General features: G+C 39.4%; 3 protein-coding genes across 3 annotated transcripts; all 3 read left to right on the top strand.

The window, feature by feature from the left end:
- The first annotated feature begins 205 nt into the window (after nucleotides 1-205).
- LOC108677436 (PSME3-interacting protein) lies at nucleotides 206-7,059 on the top strand. The gene is made up of 4 exons (XM_018165654.2): nucleotides 206-575; nucleotides 5,544-5,669; nucleotides 6,061-6,239; nucleotides 6,494-7,059. The coding sequence occupies exons 1-4, from the start codon at nucleotides 382-384 to the stop codon at nucleotides 6,817-6,819; spliced, it is 825 nt and encodes a 274-aa protein (XP_018021143.1). The 5' UTR covers nucleotides 206-381; the 3' UTR covers nucleotides 6,820-7,059.
- A 5,463-nt stretch (nucleotides 7,060-12,522) lies between these two features.
- Nucleotides 12,523-16,093, top strand: LOC125178077. The gene is made up of 3 exons (XM_047881017.1): nucleotides 12,523-14,812; nucleotides 15,709-15,861; nucleotides 15,986-16,093. The coding sequence occupies exon 1, from the start codon at nucleotides 12,691-12,693 to the stop codon at nucleotides 13,942-13,944; it is 1,254 nt and encodes a 417-aa protein (XP_047736973.1). The 5' UTR covers nucleotides 12,523-12,690; the 3' UTR covers nucleotides 13,945-14,812; nucleotides 15,709-15,861; nucleotides 15,986-16,093.
- Nucleotides 15,559-18,543, top strand: LOC108677437. The gene is made up of 12 exons (XM_018165655.2): nucleotides 15,559-15,567; nucleotides 15,709-15,868; nucleotides 16,035-16,117; nucleotides 16,243-16,305; nucleotides 16,474-16,575; nucleotides 16,714-16,838; nucleotides 17,058-17,151; nucleotides 17,365-17,465; nucleotides 17,647-17,791; nucleotides 18,005-18,116; nucleotides 18,229-18,327; nucleotides 18,477-18,543. The coding sequence occupies exons 1-8, from the start codon at nucleotides 15,559-15,561 to the stop codon at nucleotides 17,455-17,457; spliced, it is 729 nt and encodes a 242-aa protein (XP_018021144.1). The 3' UTR covers nucleotides 17,458-17,465; nucleotides 17,647-17,791; nucleotides 18,005-18,116; nucleotides 18,229-18,327; nucleotides 18,477-18,543.
- The last annotated feature ends 1,099 nt before the right edge of the window (nucleotides 18,544-19,642 follow it).

Below are 19,642 nucleotides of genomic sequence, written 5' to 3'. Positions count from 1 at the left end.
CTGTCTTTTAACTCGTATTTGGAAGTTACCTATTGCGACATAGCAGCTAATGAACTAATGTAGAAATACATTGTTCCTTCATGATTCAAATGCAGCCTAGCGTGCCAAAAAGCGTGTATGATATAGATTTTAGAGATGCACCAGTGAGGCTTATTTAGATTGAAGGCGAAAAATCTTTCCAGTATCCGCTGCTGCAGAAGCGGCATTATTGTTGAGTGAGGCGTTGGAGCTCATTCGGTCAGTGGTCACCGTCAGTCAGTGTCAGGCTGAGTTGTTGGAAGTTGAAGATCATTGTAAAGAGAACGTATTCAAAGCCTTCCTGCACGGTTGCACCTGCTGTATCTTGCTGCACGAAAAGTCGATCATAATTTTTATTTTAAAATGAGCAATAGGTTTATTAGCGAGTCTGATATTGAGGCAAAGAAGAAGATTCTCAAAGAAGCATGGAATCTCACAAAGAGAGAAGGGGACCCTGAGGAGCCTCCTGAAGAGCCGCCAGTAGACAACCGTACCCTATATCACAGACTAGAGGAACAAAGACTTAGGAAACAAGAGGAATATGAAGATGCACACAGGTAAAATTTTAATGCTTTTTTCTTTTTAAATGATGTTTAAGTTCATAAGAAATTACAGTCAATTTGAGTCAAACAGGGTATTAAGGGATGGATGCAGTAAATTGGGACAGTCATCCCACATTTTGTAGAAATGTTGTAGCAGCTAAACTAATCAAAATATTGCAAAACTAAAAATAGTATTGTAAAGTTAAATATTTTTACTACGGTATCAATCATAGTGCCAGTGGCAAACCTGTGATTTTTAGACTCGGTCCATTTTTAATTTTCTCATTTACTCAAGATTTAAATCCATTTTGTATGTATGATAATACTGGTATCATATCATTTTATCTTCAAAGAATGCCATCCAATCCATAGAGAGAATTGTGCACCAGGCAACATAAAACAGAAAAGTTATTAACCTAAACTTTGATTTATTTCTCCAAAAATATGATGGTTGTCACTTGTGACTATAATATTCCTTTCTCTTTCAGATATGTTTTTTACAATCTTTTTTTTTTTTTTTGTTATAGGGTAAACGCGGTATATTCCGACACTTTAAGGATGCATCGAGAAATGAAAAACTAAAAAAAAAAACCGTATGCGTTACGTAAGTTCTGTTGCCTTCACATGACTCTCAAAACACTTCACTACGCGTCAGCAACGATGAAACGTCACAAAATGTTGCCATATTTATTAAAAAGCCTTTAGAATGTGAACCTACCAAATCCCTATATTCCGTCACTTTGTGTGGCAACATCCGACACGTGGTGAGTCGTATTGCGTCAGCGCTTCAAATTTAACTGATATGTATTGCCAACATCCACATGTTCAAATTCCGTTTGCTGTGTGAGCTGTATTGGGATACAACACGGCTTTGAATTAGAACACTAACGAATATTGAACACTACTTAATTACGTTTTAATTAACAGCTATTAGGCTTTTAATTAAGCAAATTTCAATTTTTTGTACAAAGCTTTGAAAGATCTGTGTGTGTCCAATTCAAGTTGTGTCGGAATTAGTTTTCATGTGTCGAAATCCAACATCTCAACTTGATCATCTATTAATTTATTTACGACTTGAAATCAGCAAATACAAGTATACTTAAAGGATTCCTAATATATTCACAGACGTATTTAAAAGTCTCAAACCATAATATTCTTCCTACCTATAAAAACAGTTATTCACTATTTGGTAGAGCCATGTCAACTGTCAAATTTGACACATTTTTCGATGATCTCACCACGTGGCATGCATTGTCTCTCTTTGGATCTTAATATTTTCCCGCTAGATGGCCAAGACCTAGTGTTTTTCAGTATTTTGACACGCAAATGTATGACGTCACCATTTCAACCATCAATGAACGCATGGAACTAAAACAAAGCTTAATATAAAGGAAAAACTAGAAAAGTGACGGAATTACCTACGATGTCGGAATATACCGCGTTTACCCTAATGAATTTTCTTGGCCCAATTAATATGGTGTGAAATTACAAGCCGTCCTGTGACCTTACAGTCTTACAGATACAGAAAAGTGCTGTATGGCTGCTGATATGAAGCTTGCAGTGGACAAGGTTGTTGTCAATGCTCAATGGCATGTTTATGGATACAGTAATATCACATCAATAATACAGTAATGAATGGAAAGGGTAATTTCATATCAATAAAAGAAAAACAAGTAAAAATCACTGAAAATATCATTTATTCTACATCTACATCATCTACAAAGGAAGAGGAGGACTTCAGAGTACTGTTAGTAATGGATGAGTACGCTCTGCATCAGGATTGGAATTTTTCTACTTGATTCTGAAATCTTGCAGCTCCAACGTGATGAATTTTTCATTCATTTGGAATCATGCTGCCGATCGTGCACTTTTTTTTATTATTAAATAGGAGATAATTCATCTGGCAGAAATCTTGCGGTTCCAGAAATGGCTGGAAAGCTCTAGTCACGGCCCTAATGGTAAAATTTTCCATGCTGGCTCTGCATGCTTCAAACGTTTTGAAATCAAGTTTTATTTCAAGTGTCCTGGATTACCCTGTTCCCAGGGCTAATTCGGGACGCTTTTATTGTGCATCAGGCACCTTACAAATAGCATATGGAATTTTTTTTGAGATGCCATATGATAGACCTTGCAAAGAGCTTTAAAATGAGCCCAAACATGTTCATGAAATGTTTCATGGTAAGAAGTTTTTAACAAAAAAATGCTCAAAACCATCCCTTAATAACCCGTTTGGTGGTAATATTTTTCAGTTTTACTAGGGTTCACACTTTTTTTCATTGCCTAATGCTTTAATTTTTTTATTAGAAATGAGGATATCAGTACGCTTTTGCCTGCAATTTTTTTAAACTGACTATAATATAGTTTTTTTCTGGTAATTTTTTAAAAATATAACCCAATATTTAAGTGGTTTTTATGCATGGAATAATTGTAATATATCTACTATCAAACTGATCTATATAGGTACTATTGTGCAGAATTAAGTAATTCTCAATAATAATTATAAATCATAGGCCTTTTCCGTATTTCTCCAGTAGAAAAGTAAGTAATACTGCTAATATCTATCTGCAATTTTTTAAAATTAACAAGGAAAAAAGTGTATTTAATTGCAATTTGGCATGGAAAATATTTACAGTTTGAGCTGTGACTGAGCTTTCCCTCAATTGCAGCACCTTGAGGTTCCTTGATATATTGCTAGATGAATTATCTCCTATCTGATTATTAATAAAACTGGACAATCAGGTTGTGAGATTGCGAATGTATAAAAAATTGGTCATTTTGCAGCTGCAAGATTTCAATCATAAGTAAGAAAATTATAAGCAAACTTGCAATGCCTTGGCCTGATACCAACAAACGGGCTTATAAGGGACTGTTTTGAGTATTTTTTGTTAATAATGGTTCAACATGAAACATTTCATAAACAAGTTTAGGCTCATTTTATAGCTCTTTATGAGGGCTATCGGAGGGCATCTTGAAAAATTCTAGATTCTATTGTAAGGTGCCAGACGCAAAATAAAACCATCCCAAATTACCCGTGGGAACAGGGTAATCTGGGACACTTGAAACAAAACTCAATTTTAAAATGTTTGAAGCATGCAGAGTGTACTCATCCATTACTAACAGTACTCTGAAGTTATCCTCTTTCATTGTAGATGATGTAGATGTAGAATAAATGACATTTTCTGTGATTTTTACTTTTTTATCCTTTCTTGATATGATATCACCATATTCATTCATTACCGTATTATTGATGTGATATTACCATATCCATAAACATGCCATTAAACATTTACAACAATCTTGTCCACTGCAAGCTTACAGGACGGCTTGTAATTTCACACCATTTTAATTGGGTTAAGTGAATTCACTATAAAGCAAAAGATTGTAAAAAGTAAAAACACACCTGAAACAGAAAGGAATGTTTTAGAATCAACCATCATATGTTATTTTATTGCTAATATGTCTAATATTGCAAATTGTGTTTATTGCAAATATGTCTCATGAAACTGCAAGATTTCTGTTACAAGCAGAGAATTTTGAATCTTGGAATAGGTACAATTTGAATCATACAAGATTTTTTTTGTACATTTTTGAATCATACAAGAGGTACGTACAAAAGGAGAGAAATTTTTGTCTCAAAAAAAGTTAGATAAAAGTTTGATGAGTTTGGCTCATTTTGGAGGTCTGGGCTTGTAATTTTGCACCTTCTTAATTGGGTCAAGTGAATTAATTCACTAAAGCAAGAAAATATATAAAACATACCTGAAATAGAAAGGAATATTTTAGTGACCACCATCATATTTTTTGGAGAAATAAATCATAGTTCAAGTTAATTAATTTTCTTTCTATGTTGCTTGGTGCACTCTTCTATCAATGACATTCTATGCACATTTTGTGATTAACTGATTTTTTGTTGACCGCAGCCCTTGCTAACCAAGGTCCTACTGTAAATGCATTTTTAGGGGTGTCTTGTATTAACCCGGGGGGATGTCTCTTAATACCCCATCTAGCGGAAATGGTGGCTGTTTTGTTTTGATTTATTTACACAAAGTCCATCAATAAAGTTTTAAAGGCAACACCTGTCTGCAAATTTTTTTTTTTTTAGCAAAATTTTTTAATATGGCAAATAATACAGTATTACGGTATTATGTTGATGATATAGTATAAAGATAATTGATGATTGGCAGAAGCTTCAAGCACAAACTTGGGAAATAGATTGGAATTTTCCTACTTGTGAATAAAAACTTTTAGCTTCAAAATGATCAATTTGTGATAGCTTTGGAATATTGTGGTTTAACAGTACATTTTAAATAACAATTAGATAGGAGATAACGGATCTTGAAGCTCCAAAAATGGCAGGAAAGTTGTGATGGTGGCTGGAACGGTAATAAATATATTTCACACCAGCATGAAGAAGTGTGTAGATGTTTTATTTATGCAGAAATTTTATGTGACCATTTATATTGTTTTTTTTTTTCAAGCCAAAGGGTTCAATTCACAAATACAGTGAAGCATTGAAAGTTTTGTTTGAGAACATGTTGCTGTGTTTCACTATTTTATGTAAATTATTCTGTATGAATAAAATGTATGGCCTTGATGTACAATTGTTACAATCAAAAATAGGTAGGTACATGTTTAACAAGTTTGGCACCTTGAGATTCCACTATCATGGTAGGTAAGCCATGAAATATCATGGCTTACACTATCTCTGACTTCATGTATTGAAATCAAAACTGTATGAAATTAAGTCAAATTGCAGTCTTATTCATTTATTAACTATCCTGACAAAAAAGTGTTGGCAACAGCTTGTTGAAAATTTTGAGCATTGAATTTTTGTTATTTCTGTATGCTCTACTATTCATTTGCTCCTCAACTTCAAATTTGATTTAGGTTTAAAAAATGTAGTATTATTGATGATTGGCACTTATAGGTATACCTATATTTGTTAGTTGCTCTCCACGCATAAAAACTTTGCCATTATTTCAGGCTGAAAAATATGGTTCGAGGCTTGGAAGATGATGAAATAGAGTTTCTTGAAATGGTTGACCGTACCAAAATGGAGCAGGAAAAAAAAGTGAGAGATGAAGAGAGTTCTGCTCTGTCTGACTTCAGGTAATTGCTTCTTACAGTAAATTATCACTCACACAATTTTCCCTGTATTAGTTCAATTACCATACTGAACATGAATTAGCGCAAAAATTTTGTGCAAGGTTATTTCTGAAGGATTCATCATTTGGTCATTTTTAATTTTCTACATTCTTGAAATTTTGTCACAAAATTATTAACTTGCTGTAAATTGAGAAAAGATTCAGGTCTGAAAAAGTTTTCATGATTCCTCTTACTCTATTATTATTTTTTTATTAACAAATCACTAATTATTGATTCTTAAGAAGGAAATAAAAAATGTGCATGCAATTTGTAACACACCTACATACTGAAGGCATAATGCATGTTTTGTGGTATTGAAGTAATTGTTTTCAAGAGTTTGTCTATATCTTTGCAGGAAAAGACGTGCTGAAATTGAGATGGCTCGTGCATCAGAATTGGTTTCTGCAGTTACTCATTCATCTTCAGGAACATCTTCCAGGAACAAAACTAACTCACAGAAATCATTGTTGAGTGCAGCTATCAAGAGGAAAGGTGATGGGTTGAATGACTCCACAACTCCTTCTAAAAAACAAAGTTAGTATATGTTTATTAATTTTCCCTTGGTCTTTGGTGATTATTTTACTTGATAGGAAAGGATAAGTAATGAGAATTTTTTTGCTTAAATTCTGTTGTAACCAAGAATTGGTCATAGGCCTGAATAAGCATTGTAGTATTCCAAAGTTAATGAAAAAGATTGCACCTTGTTCACTGTAATGTTTCTTCAATCACAATTTCTGTGCATGTTTGTTACACGTACTGAATTTATTATGTTCTAACATTTTTTACAGGATGTGATGCAGATGCTGATACTTCAGTTGCCTCTAAAGATGACAGCAATGGGACTATTCCATCTGCTACCAATGCTGATGCTTCTCCTGATGAGAATGGCATTGAGGATTGTACTGGCTTACCTAGCCCAGCTGTCGTTGGCGCAACTGGGTATTTACAGTGTGTAGGCACTTTGCCTGGCTTAGGGAACTACACAGATTCTAGTGACTCAATGGAAGACTCAACTACAGACTCTGACGAAGAGCCTGTGTCTCAATGTGCTTCAGTTCGACACAAGACAAAGTCAAAGAAGGGTGGAGGTTGTGGAGGAGGAGGTTGCTGTTAGGAACAGACACTTGTACGTGATTTTAGTTATGTTATTCCCAATATTATGTGATTGCCATTTTATTAATGGTTTGCTTTTTTGTTTGTTGTAACAGAATTGTCTTCATGCTGCGTTGAATTTACATACCGGTGTTCCCCCATGGATTTTTTAATTGCATCATACATTACTGCTGTGAAGTGACTATATGAGTGATAGTACCATTATTCATCGGATGATATTGAATAAATGTTAATAATTTCCTCTACTGTATTCTTTTCATTGTAAATTGTTGCTAACATCTCATTTCAGGTTTAAAAAAAAGGTCTCTTTTCATGCCATATCTTAGCAATGGATTCTCTAGATTGTTCACTATTCTCTTCTCCTCCCATTTTTACCTCTGAACATTTGAACGTTTCAACTGCTAACTTCATAACTGCTGTTTTTTATGTTCATAAAATCGTTTACCGTACGCCATCATTCATCTTTATTTCTGGTATTTTTTTAGTTCAGTCTTGCACTCCACTTTGAACATGTGCTCATACTCGCTATAAAATTGCTATCCCGTCATACTCTACTGTTTTCTATAGCTTGGATTTGTAAATTTCACGCGTTTTACTAAAATCTTTTAAAACAGGTTAGTTTCATCCTCCCACAACTTCCCAGTTGTATTCTTCATGTGCGTAGAGAAATTTTGCTTACCTCAGGAGAAACTAGGATGCAAAGTTTATCCTCAAATAAAAGCATAAAAATTACTTACTTCAGGCTGTAACTTGATCCACTAATTCATCATGAGCCAAGTAAAAATTTATCCAAGTATAATCTAATTAATGTGCACATGCATAGTAATGTTTTATCTGCAGAGAAATTTCGATAACATCAAGAGAAACTTGGATTTATAGTTTATTCACAATTAGAAGTAGCAAAATTTGTTATTTTTAGCTGTAATTTATTCCACTCAGAAAAAATCGAGGTTCTTCCACTGTATTCTTTATAAAGTGAAAATTCAGTCTTTGCTGTCGCACAGTGACACCTGGTTTTCTCGTTCCTGTGGACCATGGGCTTGAAGCTGACATTTCATGTACAGAGTCGTGTTGTGGCGAGTGTTATTGTAGCTCATAAAGTCGTAGCAGTTGCGCGTTTTCAAAGGTCTTTTTCCTAAGCAGCCACATACAAGGAGTTACTTGAAGCGCGTTTCAATAGTGGGGTTGAAACATCTTTATGCAATTAAGATTTTGGATTGGCTGCTGACGTGCCGCAATGCGATCTCATGAAGCTTCAAATTCAATGTAAGTTTTTTTTTCTATTCTGTATTACTAATGGAAATGCCAGATTTGCTTGCTTCAGCTAAAAGGCCTTCTTATTATAGTAGTGTCGGTGCTGAAAAATAGGTAAAGTTTAGCCTATCACCGATTCTTGTCATTTTCGTGACTTGTTGATAGGAAGTGTAAAATTAGACTTGTCAAAACTGACTCTGAATTAAATAGCTAGAGAACTTTTACTAGGCCTATGCAGTGACGTGCATTTCAAATCTGAACATATACCTCATTATAACTCTTTAGTCTGTTCATGAACGCGTTCATACTCTGAGCGTCAATGATGCCAGCATGGAGTCTGGTCCACATGTCGGTAACACGACGCCACATGTGGAAGTTTTTATACATAATCGTGGACTCTGATGTTTTTTTCATGCTTCATTTTCTACTGTACATTCAGGGAATCTTTTATAAACCATGAGTATGCTTGAATACTTCTATGAGGTGACCACGCAGACATCGATAACAAAGATATGAGGGCTTCAGATCATTATACTTCCTTTCCAAGACGCACCCTTTTACCTTGGAATTATCTTTATTCCATTTTATTAAAAACTCTCGATCAAGTTCTTTGGGAACCCACAGCGGTGGGGTCACTTTCATGTTTCGGCGACCCCGCGGCGTTTCCAAACTAGGGGTGAGGCTCACGACAGCGACGAACGGCTTTACCTATTCTGCATCGAGATTATTGTGAGAGGGTCTGATCAGTCCAAAAGTTTTATTTGCTTTAGTAACTTGCGTTTCGATATGCTTACAAAATGTGAACTCCGTGTCGACAATCTTTTTCCTTAATTTTGTTTAGGTGTTAGTTAGACTCTTATTGTTTCGTTGAACCTTGGGTCTTATCAGCATGCTCATTCAGTTTCTTTTCAGTCATGAAACGCAAGTCGAAACTGTTTCTTTCTTATTTGTGTTTTTACTTCTTGGTTTCACGGAAATGAGCTTTGATCTCTTTGATAAATAAATCACTGAAAACGTGATGACGTGCCTGTGCAGTCAAACGGCCATTCTATTATGATGACATGAGAAAGTAAGCTATTAGCAGTTCAAAACAACACAATGGAAGTTTCATTTTGATGGCAGAGACGCAAATTTGCATCAAAAATGCAAACGAAACAAAAAATTGCTCAGGAAAAAATAAATATTTATGAAAGTATTGACATGCAGCTTTTTTTTCATAATGAATTTTAAAAAGAGATGGAAATTTTCAATATATTATGGTTTGATGACATTACTCATGATACAATATGATGTATGTCCCTAACTGCTATAGTTGACCATGGTCGAACCATGGTTGAACTAGTATTAGGTTGACCCATCAGAAGCCCATTTTTGCGGATGTAGTTCGTTGATCGCCTGTGACGTCACTGATCTCAGTGACGTCACGGGTATTAACCAATCACCGAAATGCGATCAAACCAGTCAACCAATCCGTCACAAGAATGACGGGTTTGACTCGATCTACGTAACGTAACAAGAAAGCTGAACTAAAAGACGGAACTTCTCGTGGGTCAACCTTATATAGTTCAACCATGGGTCGAACTGTGAAAATTGACCATGTTGAACCATTATAATTGACACCTGCAATTTAATTAGTCACACGGAAATTTCAATTTTCTTCATTCAAATTCGCGGAAGTGATTTCATTTATGATTTTTTCCGTGATCGTTCGGATCAGCTGAGAAGTATTTCGTCTCCGCTGAGTTTCAATCTCTCTGCTCATGTGGATCCCCTGAAACCATAGAACACTTGCTGTTGCACACTTGCACTGCCCTCAGCATGCCCCAGCACGCTTCCAATTAACTAACACACTGACTCGACTGAATATCCTTGTCACACTGCAGAACTTGCTTGGAGGAGGCCCTTATCCCTGCCCCATCCAGAAATTCTAGTCTGGAAAAGTCCTATTTTTGTCTGAAATATCGCGGCTCTAATATCATATAATTTCAGTAGGTATGAAATCTCACGGCTCGAATGTCATAAATTTTTGTTTGATCAAAAAATCGCGGTTTGCTTTGCAAACATGTCATTTCATAAAATTTTCAACTTCCGCAATCCGCATTGCTTTACCGTTTCCGCCAAAAATATCTTGCAGAAAAAACATAAACATCGTAATGTAAACAAATAAACAAAACGTTTGTTGAAGATCGCCGCCGCGGCGATCTTCAATCTTATGCTCATAGAATTATTCATCGATCAGACCGTGATGACCACGTTTCAAGTCTTGATTCGCTAGAGAATATCAGACTCAATGTCCCAATATCCTGTCAACACTGAGCCCGTTTGTTTATCATATTTAAGGACATTAAATAGTCATTATGTCTAGGATAAGACAATTTAAGGTGACAGGTTGGGTGGTTAGTCTCCTGGTTTCATATCCCGTATGAAAAAAGCTGATGGTCAAAAGTTTGGATTATAAATCTCTAATCTGTATGATTTGCTGGGCTGGTACAAAAGGATAGTAGAAGTTGGCAGTGAGTGAAGAAGGTTACCACCGGATTTAGGGTGAGAAAAGATGTTCCCAGAGGTTGGAGGGTGAGTTGAGCAGGTACGAGAGGTTACTAGAGGTTTGAGGGTGAGAGGAGCAGGTACCAGAGGTTACTAGAGGTTGGAGGGTAGGTGGAGCAGGTACGAGAGGTTACTAGAGGTTGGAGGGTGAGAGCAGCAGGTACCAGAGGTTACTAGAGGTTGGAGGGTGAGAGGAGCAGGTTCCAGAGGTTACTGGAGGTTGGAGGGTGAGTGGAGCAGGTACCAGAGTTTACTGGAGGTTGGAGGGTGAGTAGAGCAGGTACCAGAGGTTACTAGAGGTTGGAGGGTGAGAGGAGCAGGTTCCAGAGGTTACTGGAGGTTGGAGGGTGAGTGGAGCAGGTACCAGAGGTTACTGGAGGTTGGAGGGTGAGTGTTGGAGGGTGAGTGGAGCAGGTACCAGAGGTTACTGGAGGTTACCGCCGAGGCAGCGAGGTCAGATACTGCCTGAGGCAGGCCTGTATATGCCTGGCGAGCGCCGAGTCTCAACTTGCCGAGCTGTGCCATCTTCTTGTGAAGGATTACCTTAGCGCGTACAATGTTATTGCTGGCTGCTGTATCACATCTTTATCTTGGCGCCAAAAAATGGACAAATAACTAAATTGCCTTCTAATTTAATGATCGTGTTCCGAGATACTAAATAACTTGTTGCTCGTTTTGGCGCTAATCAAGGCTAGTGGTGGCGGAGGAAATTACTGCTTGTCTCATTTTGCTGCTAATTTTGCTGTCATTGCTTCGATAAACGTTCTTCCAGAACCTCTGAATGTCTATTTCACGATTATTAAAAAAAATTATTAGTAATGGTTTCTTAAATACTTTCTTAGCCATATACAGCCGCTCGTTTGATAACATAACGACTAAACTTATACTTTCGTCGTACGCGAACAGTTGCTACAAACCATGAACAATGTTTCTTCGTAATTGTTTGTTTGTGCAAACTTTAATAGCGATTAGCTTGTAAATTTTCTAACCTGTTCACGTCCCGCGTTAGTGGAGAAGTCGATTTTGTGTTACGACGGCTGGAGATTGATTTTAGAAGACATTTTGCTACTGTTGCCATCAAAGGCGATCTTTGAAATTAAGCAATTTTCGAATCTATATTTTGTTTGCTACCTTGGTTCTGTTACTGCCTTGGTTCTCTTTACTGCCTATGTTATATTTCCTGCTTACTGCCATGGTTTTGTTTACTTTCTTGAATGTGTTTCCTGCCTTTGTTCTGTTTACTGCTTGGTGCGGCTTCCTTTCTTGTTTCTGTTTACTACCATGGTACTGTTTACAGCCATGGTACTGTTTACAGCCATGGTACTGTTTACAGCCATGATACTGTTTACAGCCATGGTTCTGTTTACTGGTAGCGGTAGCGCCGCTACATTTCCAAGTAGCGCTGCCCAGCTCTGCAAATAGAGTCAAAGATATTATGGACTTCCAAAAAATTCTTCTTGATCAACATAAATCAACTTGCACTTTCCGCTACGTGCATTCGGAAAATAATCCGGCAGACCTGCTGACGCGAGGCATATCTGTCAGAGAGCTGGAGAAGAAGATGGACTTCTGGCAGCATGGACCTCAGTTCTTAATGAGTACGCCTGAGGATTGGCCTGGCAGCGACTTGAACTGTTTGTCGTCTGTCAATCGAGAGATTGTCTCGTGCGAAGCCACAGCAATGAAAGTGCAAGATCAGTTCATTCTTGAACCAACTGACTTTTCTTCAATAAACGGCTTGCTTGGAGTGACCGCCCGACTGTTCCAGTTTGGTAAGATAAGCCGTCGCCATCATTATGCTCGAGTTGATTGTCTCGCGCTGGCCAAGAACTACTGGCTAAAATGGCAACAAAAGCAGCATTATTCTTATGAGTACAATTTCTTACTCGACAGGGATGAGAAAGTCCCTCCTCTCGTCAGAGACTTAAATTTGTTCTTAGCTAAGGATGGGTTGATAAGAGTTAAGACTAGACTAAATAAATGTCAACATTTAACCTTTGACGGGACGAATCCAGTACTCTTGTCAAATCAAAGTTACTTGACAGAATTAATTATTAAGAATTGCCATGACATGTGTAAGCACATGGGCACCGCTTCAACCTTAAATACTCTTCGAAATCAAGGGTTCTGGCTTCCTAAAGCCAGGCCAATAATCAAACGTATTCTTAAACAGTGTATTCTTTGTACTAAATTCAATGTATTAGCTTATCGCCTCCCTCCTCCTACTGATTATCATGCTGACAGAGTTAATCTTATTAGGCCTTTCGAAAACGTGGGCGTGGATTTCACTGGTCACTTCTACGTTAAGTTCGGCGATGACTCAATCAAAATGTATTTAATTATTTTCACCTGCCTTAATATTAGAGCCATTCACCTAGAACTAGTCAAAGATATGTCTGTGTCATCCTTCTTGCCTGCCTTTGTTAGATTCACCAACCGATTTGGTTTTCCGCGTACATTGTATAGTGATACCGCGCCTTCATTTACCCAGGCCGCTGACTTTCTTAAGAAATCGTTTTCAGATGACCATGTGTCTGAGGTGCTTGCCCGTAACAAGGTGAGGCATATAAAGATACCGTTGTATAGTGCTTGGTATGGAAGCGCATGGGAGCGATTAATTAGAGTCGTGAAAAATTGCTTATTCAAAGCCGTGGGCAGAAGTAAAATGGAATATTTCTCTTTTCTAACGGTATTATCAGACGTGCAAGAAGCGGTAAATTCTCGCCCATTAACTTACCGAGATTCTGCTGATGCATCTAATCAAATAATTTCGCCCAATTCTTTCTTAAAAGTATGTTCAACATCTAATCTCAGCTTCGGTTCTGTTGCAGGCGGAGAACTAATTAAACCAACTCAGAAAACTGTTTTGAAAACATTGGAAATCCGAGAGAACACCTTGGCTCGCTTTGTGGAGCTCTGGTATGAAGAGTACCTTGTCTCTTTATGGGAAACTGACAGAGCCTGCGCGCAACCCACTTGGAGCGACAGAATCAAGAAAGACGATCTCGTCTTGATTTCTTCACCAATAAAGCCCCGACCTCTCTGGTCAATGGGTAGGGTCGTTCAACTGTTCAAGAGCCAAGACGGGCGAACGCGATCTGCTGGGGTTCTGCGGCCTGATCGTTCCCTCGGAGAATACGCAATCTCATTGCTTTATCCATTAGAGATCAACGCTTTCAACATTGCTTCTCATCAGCAAGAAGATAATTCATCCGATGGGGAAGACAAAGCGAAGACTCCTACTTCTCTCATAACTCAAGACTCAAGGCGACCTAAAAGAAGAGCCACAGAAAAGGCTCTCTTTAAGATGCGAAACTGTTTCTAATTCTGTCGCCCGGGAGTGTGTGGGAAAATTTTCCCACCATTGATCATTTTTTGTCTATTGTTAATTTGTTCTGGTTCGCTGTTGTTTCACTTGTTGGGTCCCATTTAGGGTAATTTTTATTCGCCAATAGAGGTAAAGTTTGCAGGTCGAGCCAGTCAGCACTCAGCCAGAGCCAGTAGGTTCATAACCATACTAGCTATCAGACTAACTATATTCGCTCCGGGTTGCATTGTCTTGCGACTAGTACCACGTCAACCGCAGCATCAGTGCAGGCAGCTGCAACCAATCAATCCACAATAAGTTCTAAATTTTTTCCTGTGCTCTATTTATCTATCTTTTCGTTTGTATGCATGTTGATGTTTATTCTTTATTTTTATTTACGTTCTGTTATTAAGCTTGTTTACTAAGGTACTCTAGAGTCTAGACAATCAAATTAATCCGATCTTGCCAACTTATCGATCAAGATTTATCATCTTATCAACGATAAGATGATAAGATGAATCATCTTGTTTATAAGTTACATGCTCATCGATGCCTTCGATGGCGAGCAGCAACCTCAATTATATAGTAAAATTGATAATCCTCAAATGACATCATGGAATATTGAAGGCGAGCAGCAAGCTCAGGCAGCCATGGTCCAACTCGAAAGATACAAAGACACACCTATTTCCGCTTTTCATAATTCCGGGTCAGGAGCAATTGTGGAATCTACTGCAGGAAACCCAATGCTGAGTTTATCGCCCCTGCTCATCAAGTTAGCCAAAGCCGGCTTTCGCATATTTTTGTATCTCCTGGACTCGTTCCTGTCCTGTGGATCGCCTCCATTGGACTACGACCGCCTTGCACCATTCCTTGAAGCAGGCCTTGGGTGAGCTGGCATTAGGGGGGTATATTTGCTTCATCAATTGTAATGCCTCATGTTCTTCAATTTTATAAATTTATTTAGTCTATCCAAGGATGAAATAGTTAAATATATTAATATAGTACTAATATTATATCTACGGTACGTAATATAAATATATTTAATTATCTCAAATAAAGGCCAAGTAGTACGAGTTTTTTCCTTCTTCGATTTTCATTCTTTATAGAAATTAGCTTGAAAAATTGAATTTATACTCATAATCATAGTGCAATTGATACTATAACTGGCTGTCATCTTAAGAGGAATTGCAATGTGATGCAAAGCCATAGTGTGTTACCAAAACTAACTGCTTCTTGCTTGCCAACGTTTGTAGTCACGTAGTGTCTCCGCGGCTTCGCCCACAGATCATAACTCGTATAGTTACAACCGTAGAATTTGCTTCAGATACTTTCGTTAGCTTTTCTACTTACATCGTAAACTATTAAGCTTGCATTGCTATTCCTTGCAAGAACATCAGTCTGTAGTATTTTCAAACATGTGGAGCGGTACCAAGCATAATTTCGTAAATTAGTTAATGACGGATCAATGGCTACACCAACTATTTGAAATGCTGAAAGAAGCACGATTCGATACATTGAATTTTTGCACTGTTGTCATTGATAATGTCTAGAGAAATTAGGACGGCAGTATGCGTAACGTACGAAGAATATTGTTTAACCATTAGTTTTTAGAAAATTCTGGTGACACCGACTATGTCCGTGGTGTGTCTATGTGCATTGATTATGGCAGTGGTTCCCATACTTTTGTAGGTTGGCGCCCCTTAGCTCTCCATATGAATTCCTAATGCTGCCCCGTGTTACCCTAATGTGATCCAAATTTTTACGCCTGTTCTTTCTTTCCAGATGCCTCGAAAATGTGGCACATGCCAGTGGTTCATTGGCAGCGCAGCCCTGGCGGAGGCAGCCCTGGCGGAGGGCGTAGGTGGTGGTGGTGGTGGTTCCACCATCCTTCTATTCCTGCAACCTAGAGCAACCTCGAGCAGCAACAAGCTGGAGGTAACCAGTGCTGCTTGCTTTTTAAAAAAACTTTATACGCATGTTTTATAAAAAACTTTAATTTTGTTGCTGTTATTCTGTTAAAGAACAGCAACTTTCTATTGCTCCTGTTCTTTCTTTCCAGATGGCAGGAAAGCCGTGCGGAACCTGAAGAAGGTTTCTCCCAAGAGCAGCCCTGCCTCCGGCAGCTCTGTACCTGCCCATCCTTTTCTTCGCCGTTGCGCCCGCTGTCGGCGCCAGCAGCAACAAGCTGGAAGTAAGCAGTGGTGCTTGATTTAAAAAAAAAAACTCTATAAGTGCTTTATAAAAAAGTTGCTTTAATTTTGTTGTTCTATTTTAATTACTTGATCCTAATTTTGACTCCTTTTCTTTCTTTTCCAGCTCCCTCAAGCTGTCTGTGAGGAGTGCGGACGACCATTTAAGGGCACAAGCCCTACGTCAAAGGTCAGTTTTGGATTTAATCACAACCTGTGTCACGTACCTCCTACGGTTAGTGCCGCTATGTGTGATCACCCTTATACTTGGTTCCGTAACTTGGTTTAAACGTTTATATTCCTCTCAAAAGATCCGTTGCTTGAATTGCATTTTCATTTTTTTGTCTTGCATTTTTAGGCAGCGAAGGCCGACGCCGCGAGACGGCAGCAGGAGGAAAAGGAGGCGGAAGAGGCTGCCGCCAGGGCAGAGGCCGCGAGACGGCAGCAGGAGGAGAAGGAGGTGAGGTGGTGGTGGTTGTGGTTGCTCTTCTTCTTCTTCTTCTTCTTCTTCTTGTGTCGTGAAGTGTAGGCCACATCAGGCCTACACTTCAACGCCGACATCACTATGTTATGTTATGTGACTTAAGCGTCTTCGCAGGCTCATGACGCTGCCCTGGCCTCGCTCCTTGAGAGGGTTGAGCGGCTCCAGCTGGAGCTGCGAGAAAAGGACACAGAAATTTTCGCACTCCGGCAAGAGAACAAGGAGCTGCGAGAAGAAAAACGGTAGGCTTTTCAATAAGTTGTTGGAAGTCGCTCAGCTTTCTTTCATACATTGAACGTCCAACATTTCTTTCGAACTTAGTACAAAAAGTGCTTGAATGAATATTGTCCTGAATGTGTCCCAACATTCTCCAATACCGAGTGGCAGGCTTGAAACACGCGACAAATTAGATAAATATATGTATATAATGTTACAGTGTTCAGTTTGAGTTTAACTTGCAGAGTGGAGGCGACTGAGGCTGCCCCCCCTGAGGCTGCTGAGGCTGCCCCCCCTGAGGCTGTCCGCCCCCTCACCTCAGATCTGCGGACCTCGCAGGTGTGTTGACTGAGATCCTCTCTTCAATGTTACTCCCTCGACTAATTGTGTTGCTCAAATACTTTCTTTACTTGATAAAAAATGATAAAAAAACTTGAAATAGTCATGAAATTCCCTGCTTCGGTGGTAAAGTTACGCTCATTTGTTAGACGTTTCATTATAGTTGCTGTGGTGTGCTGCCGGATAGCTTTTTAAATGTGAGGTGTGCTGCAGGAGAGCTGCGCCGATGAGACCCTCGCCAACATAGCCACTATTGAGGCCATCATATCCGAAGCCGGGAAGGTCAACGACATCTTAGACCTGTGAAAGGAGAGGTAGGATTCTGTAGGAAGAGGAAGGGTGGACAAAAACGGTGCTGGTACCGCGGAGTGGTGCGCTCCGAAAGGGAGTGGTACGTTCCTAATTATGATACCGCTTAGTTCCATAAATGTTAATTAATTCAGGAAATCACTCTCGGTTGTCCGAGCAAGTATGAAGATGTGAGGTGTGCTGCAGGAGAGCTGCGTGGGTGCTGACTATGGGGGGTCGCAGCTCAGCATCTGCGACATGGAGGAGACCCTCGCCTCCATGAAGAGCTGGGGCGACTGACCCTGCAGCTACAGGAGAAGGACGCTCTGATCAAGGAGCTGCAGCAAAAACGGTAGGCTTTTCAATACGTTGTTGGAAGTCGCTCAGCTTTCTTTCATACATTGAGCTAGATTAATCTTGCATTGTCCTGCTAAGTTAACCTGGCGTTATCTGGAAGAAAATATTTTTGAGGTTTTATAAATCCCGTCATTTAGAATCCCGATATCCTGCGAGATTTGTCCAAAGTTTTTCCGAGAAACCTCCAATAGTTGAGTTTAACTTGCAGAGTGGAGGAGACTGAGCGTCTGGAGGAGGAGGAGGTTCTTGAGGCTGAAGACGAGAGAGGCCACGACACCCTCGCCCCCTCCGCCTCTCTTGATGCCTCAGCACGGCCCGAGGTGGTGCAAGATAGATGGTCATCTAACGTGTTGAAAATATAAGATTTTATACCAATGCAAGTTTTGTACACTAATTGCGGATAGATGAGGAATGCAACTTAACTCATTGCAGGAGCAGAAGACCAGCGACCTGTGCTCAAAATATGGCAGAGAGCGGCAGTCGCTGGAGGCGGAGCGCCAGAGCCTGCAGGAGAGGCTGCTGCAAAGAGATGTGTGTTAAGTTAACTCTTCTATATCTTGCTGAAATAAGTGGCTATATTATTATTATTATTATTACATTATATTATATGAAATAGGTGGCTATATTATTTTTATTTGCACTTCAAACACTCCCCACCTGTCACCCCCACACTCCCGCAGAACTACATCCAGCAGCTGGAGGAGCAGCTGCAGGAGCTGCGCCACCAGCGCCACAAGTGGCTCATGGACGTGGAGGACTGCGTGGCCTCGTCCGCCTCCCGGACGTCCTCAAGCTCTCCTCCTGCCTCACCTGGTACGTGCCTCGTCAGCCTCATCTTCAGTATTGACATAATTTACGATGGTCTTCCCAATTATTACACTGTCAAATCAAGCGTAATTGAGGTATATGACCGGATCTAGGTTCAAACCACTTGACCGGAGATGCGTGCAGAATTTAATCGGATTTGTGTAGATTTAACCGGATTTAGTTTGTGTAGATATAATTGGATTTAATTTATGTAGATTTAATTGGATTTAATTTGTGTAGAATTTAATCGGATTTATGAGCAAGCCTGGCGTGTCTTCTGTCTCTTTGTTTCGTACAGTGGCATTGTTAATTTCTCCATTATATTTGCTTTTAGCTGATATTTATTCTGCAGTAGAATTACTGGAAACTCGCATTCTTGTAGCAGGCGAGAACATGGGCGCTGCTGTAGTGGACCTGATGTTGCAGGAGGCCAAGGAAGAGCTGGTGCAGACAAAAACTCAGCTAAAACACAAAAGCCAAGAGCTTGTACAGACTCAGAGTCTATTGCAGACCACGCGGGAGCAGCTTGACGTTGTTGTGAAGACCCAAGTTGACTTGTACCATAAACACGCGGCTGCTCTACAGCAACACGAACTCGAACGGCGCCAGGTCAGTTGTACGACGCATGAATATTTCTTAGTTCATCCTCCAGTGCTGGCAATCCTTGTGTGACTATAACCATGTTAAAATGACAAACTCACTACATAAAATGACAACCTCTCACTACACCTTGCCGTGGTAGTCGTGTTTTATATGTGTACGGCAATTATGTGTATATATATCTGTACGGTAATTATGTGTATGGTAATTGTGTGACTAATTGTTTGTGTTCACGTGCAGTGGCAGGCGCAGTGGCAGGCGCAGTCTCAACAGGCCTTGCTGGTGTCCCAAAGTTTGAAGGTAAATAAGCTCATTATTTTCGGTCTTTTTTCACTGTATATTTTACTATCATTCAGGATGCAAGACACGCCTCCACCTGTATGCGAGGTGCATCAACACATCCAGTGATCTGGATCAGGATGCAAGACACGCCTCCACC

This window comes from Hyalella azteca, unplaced genomic scaffold (genome assembly GCF_000764305.2).
Source record: "Hyalella azteca isolate HAZT.00-mixed unplaced genomic scaffold, Hazt_2.0.2 contig6852, whole genome shotgun sequence".
Classification (NCBI taxonomy): Eukaryota; Metazoa; Arthropoda; class Malacostraca; order Amphipoda; family Hyalellidae; genus Hyalella; species Hyalella azteca.
The sequence above is the reverse complement of the archived record's forward strand: the minus strand, read 5'-3'. Positions and strand labels throughout refer to the sequence as shown.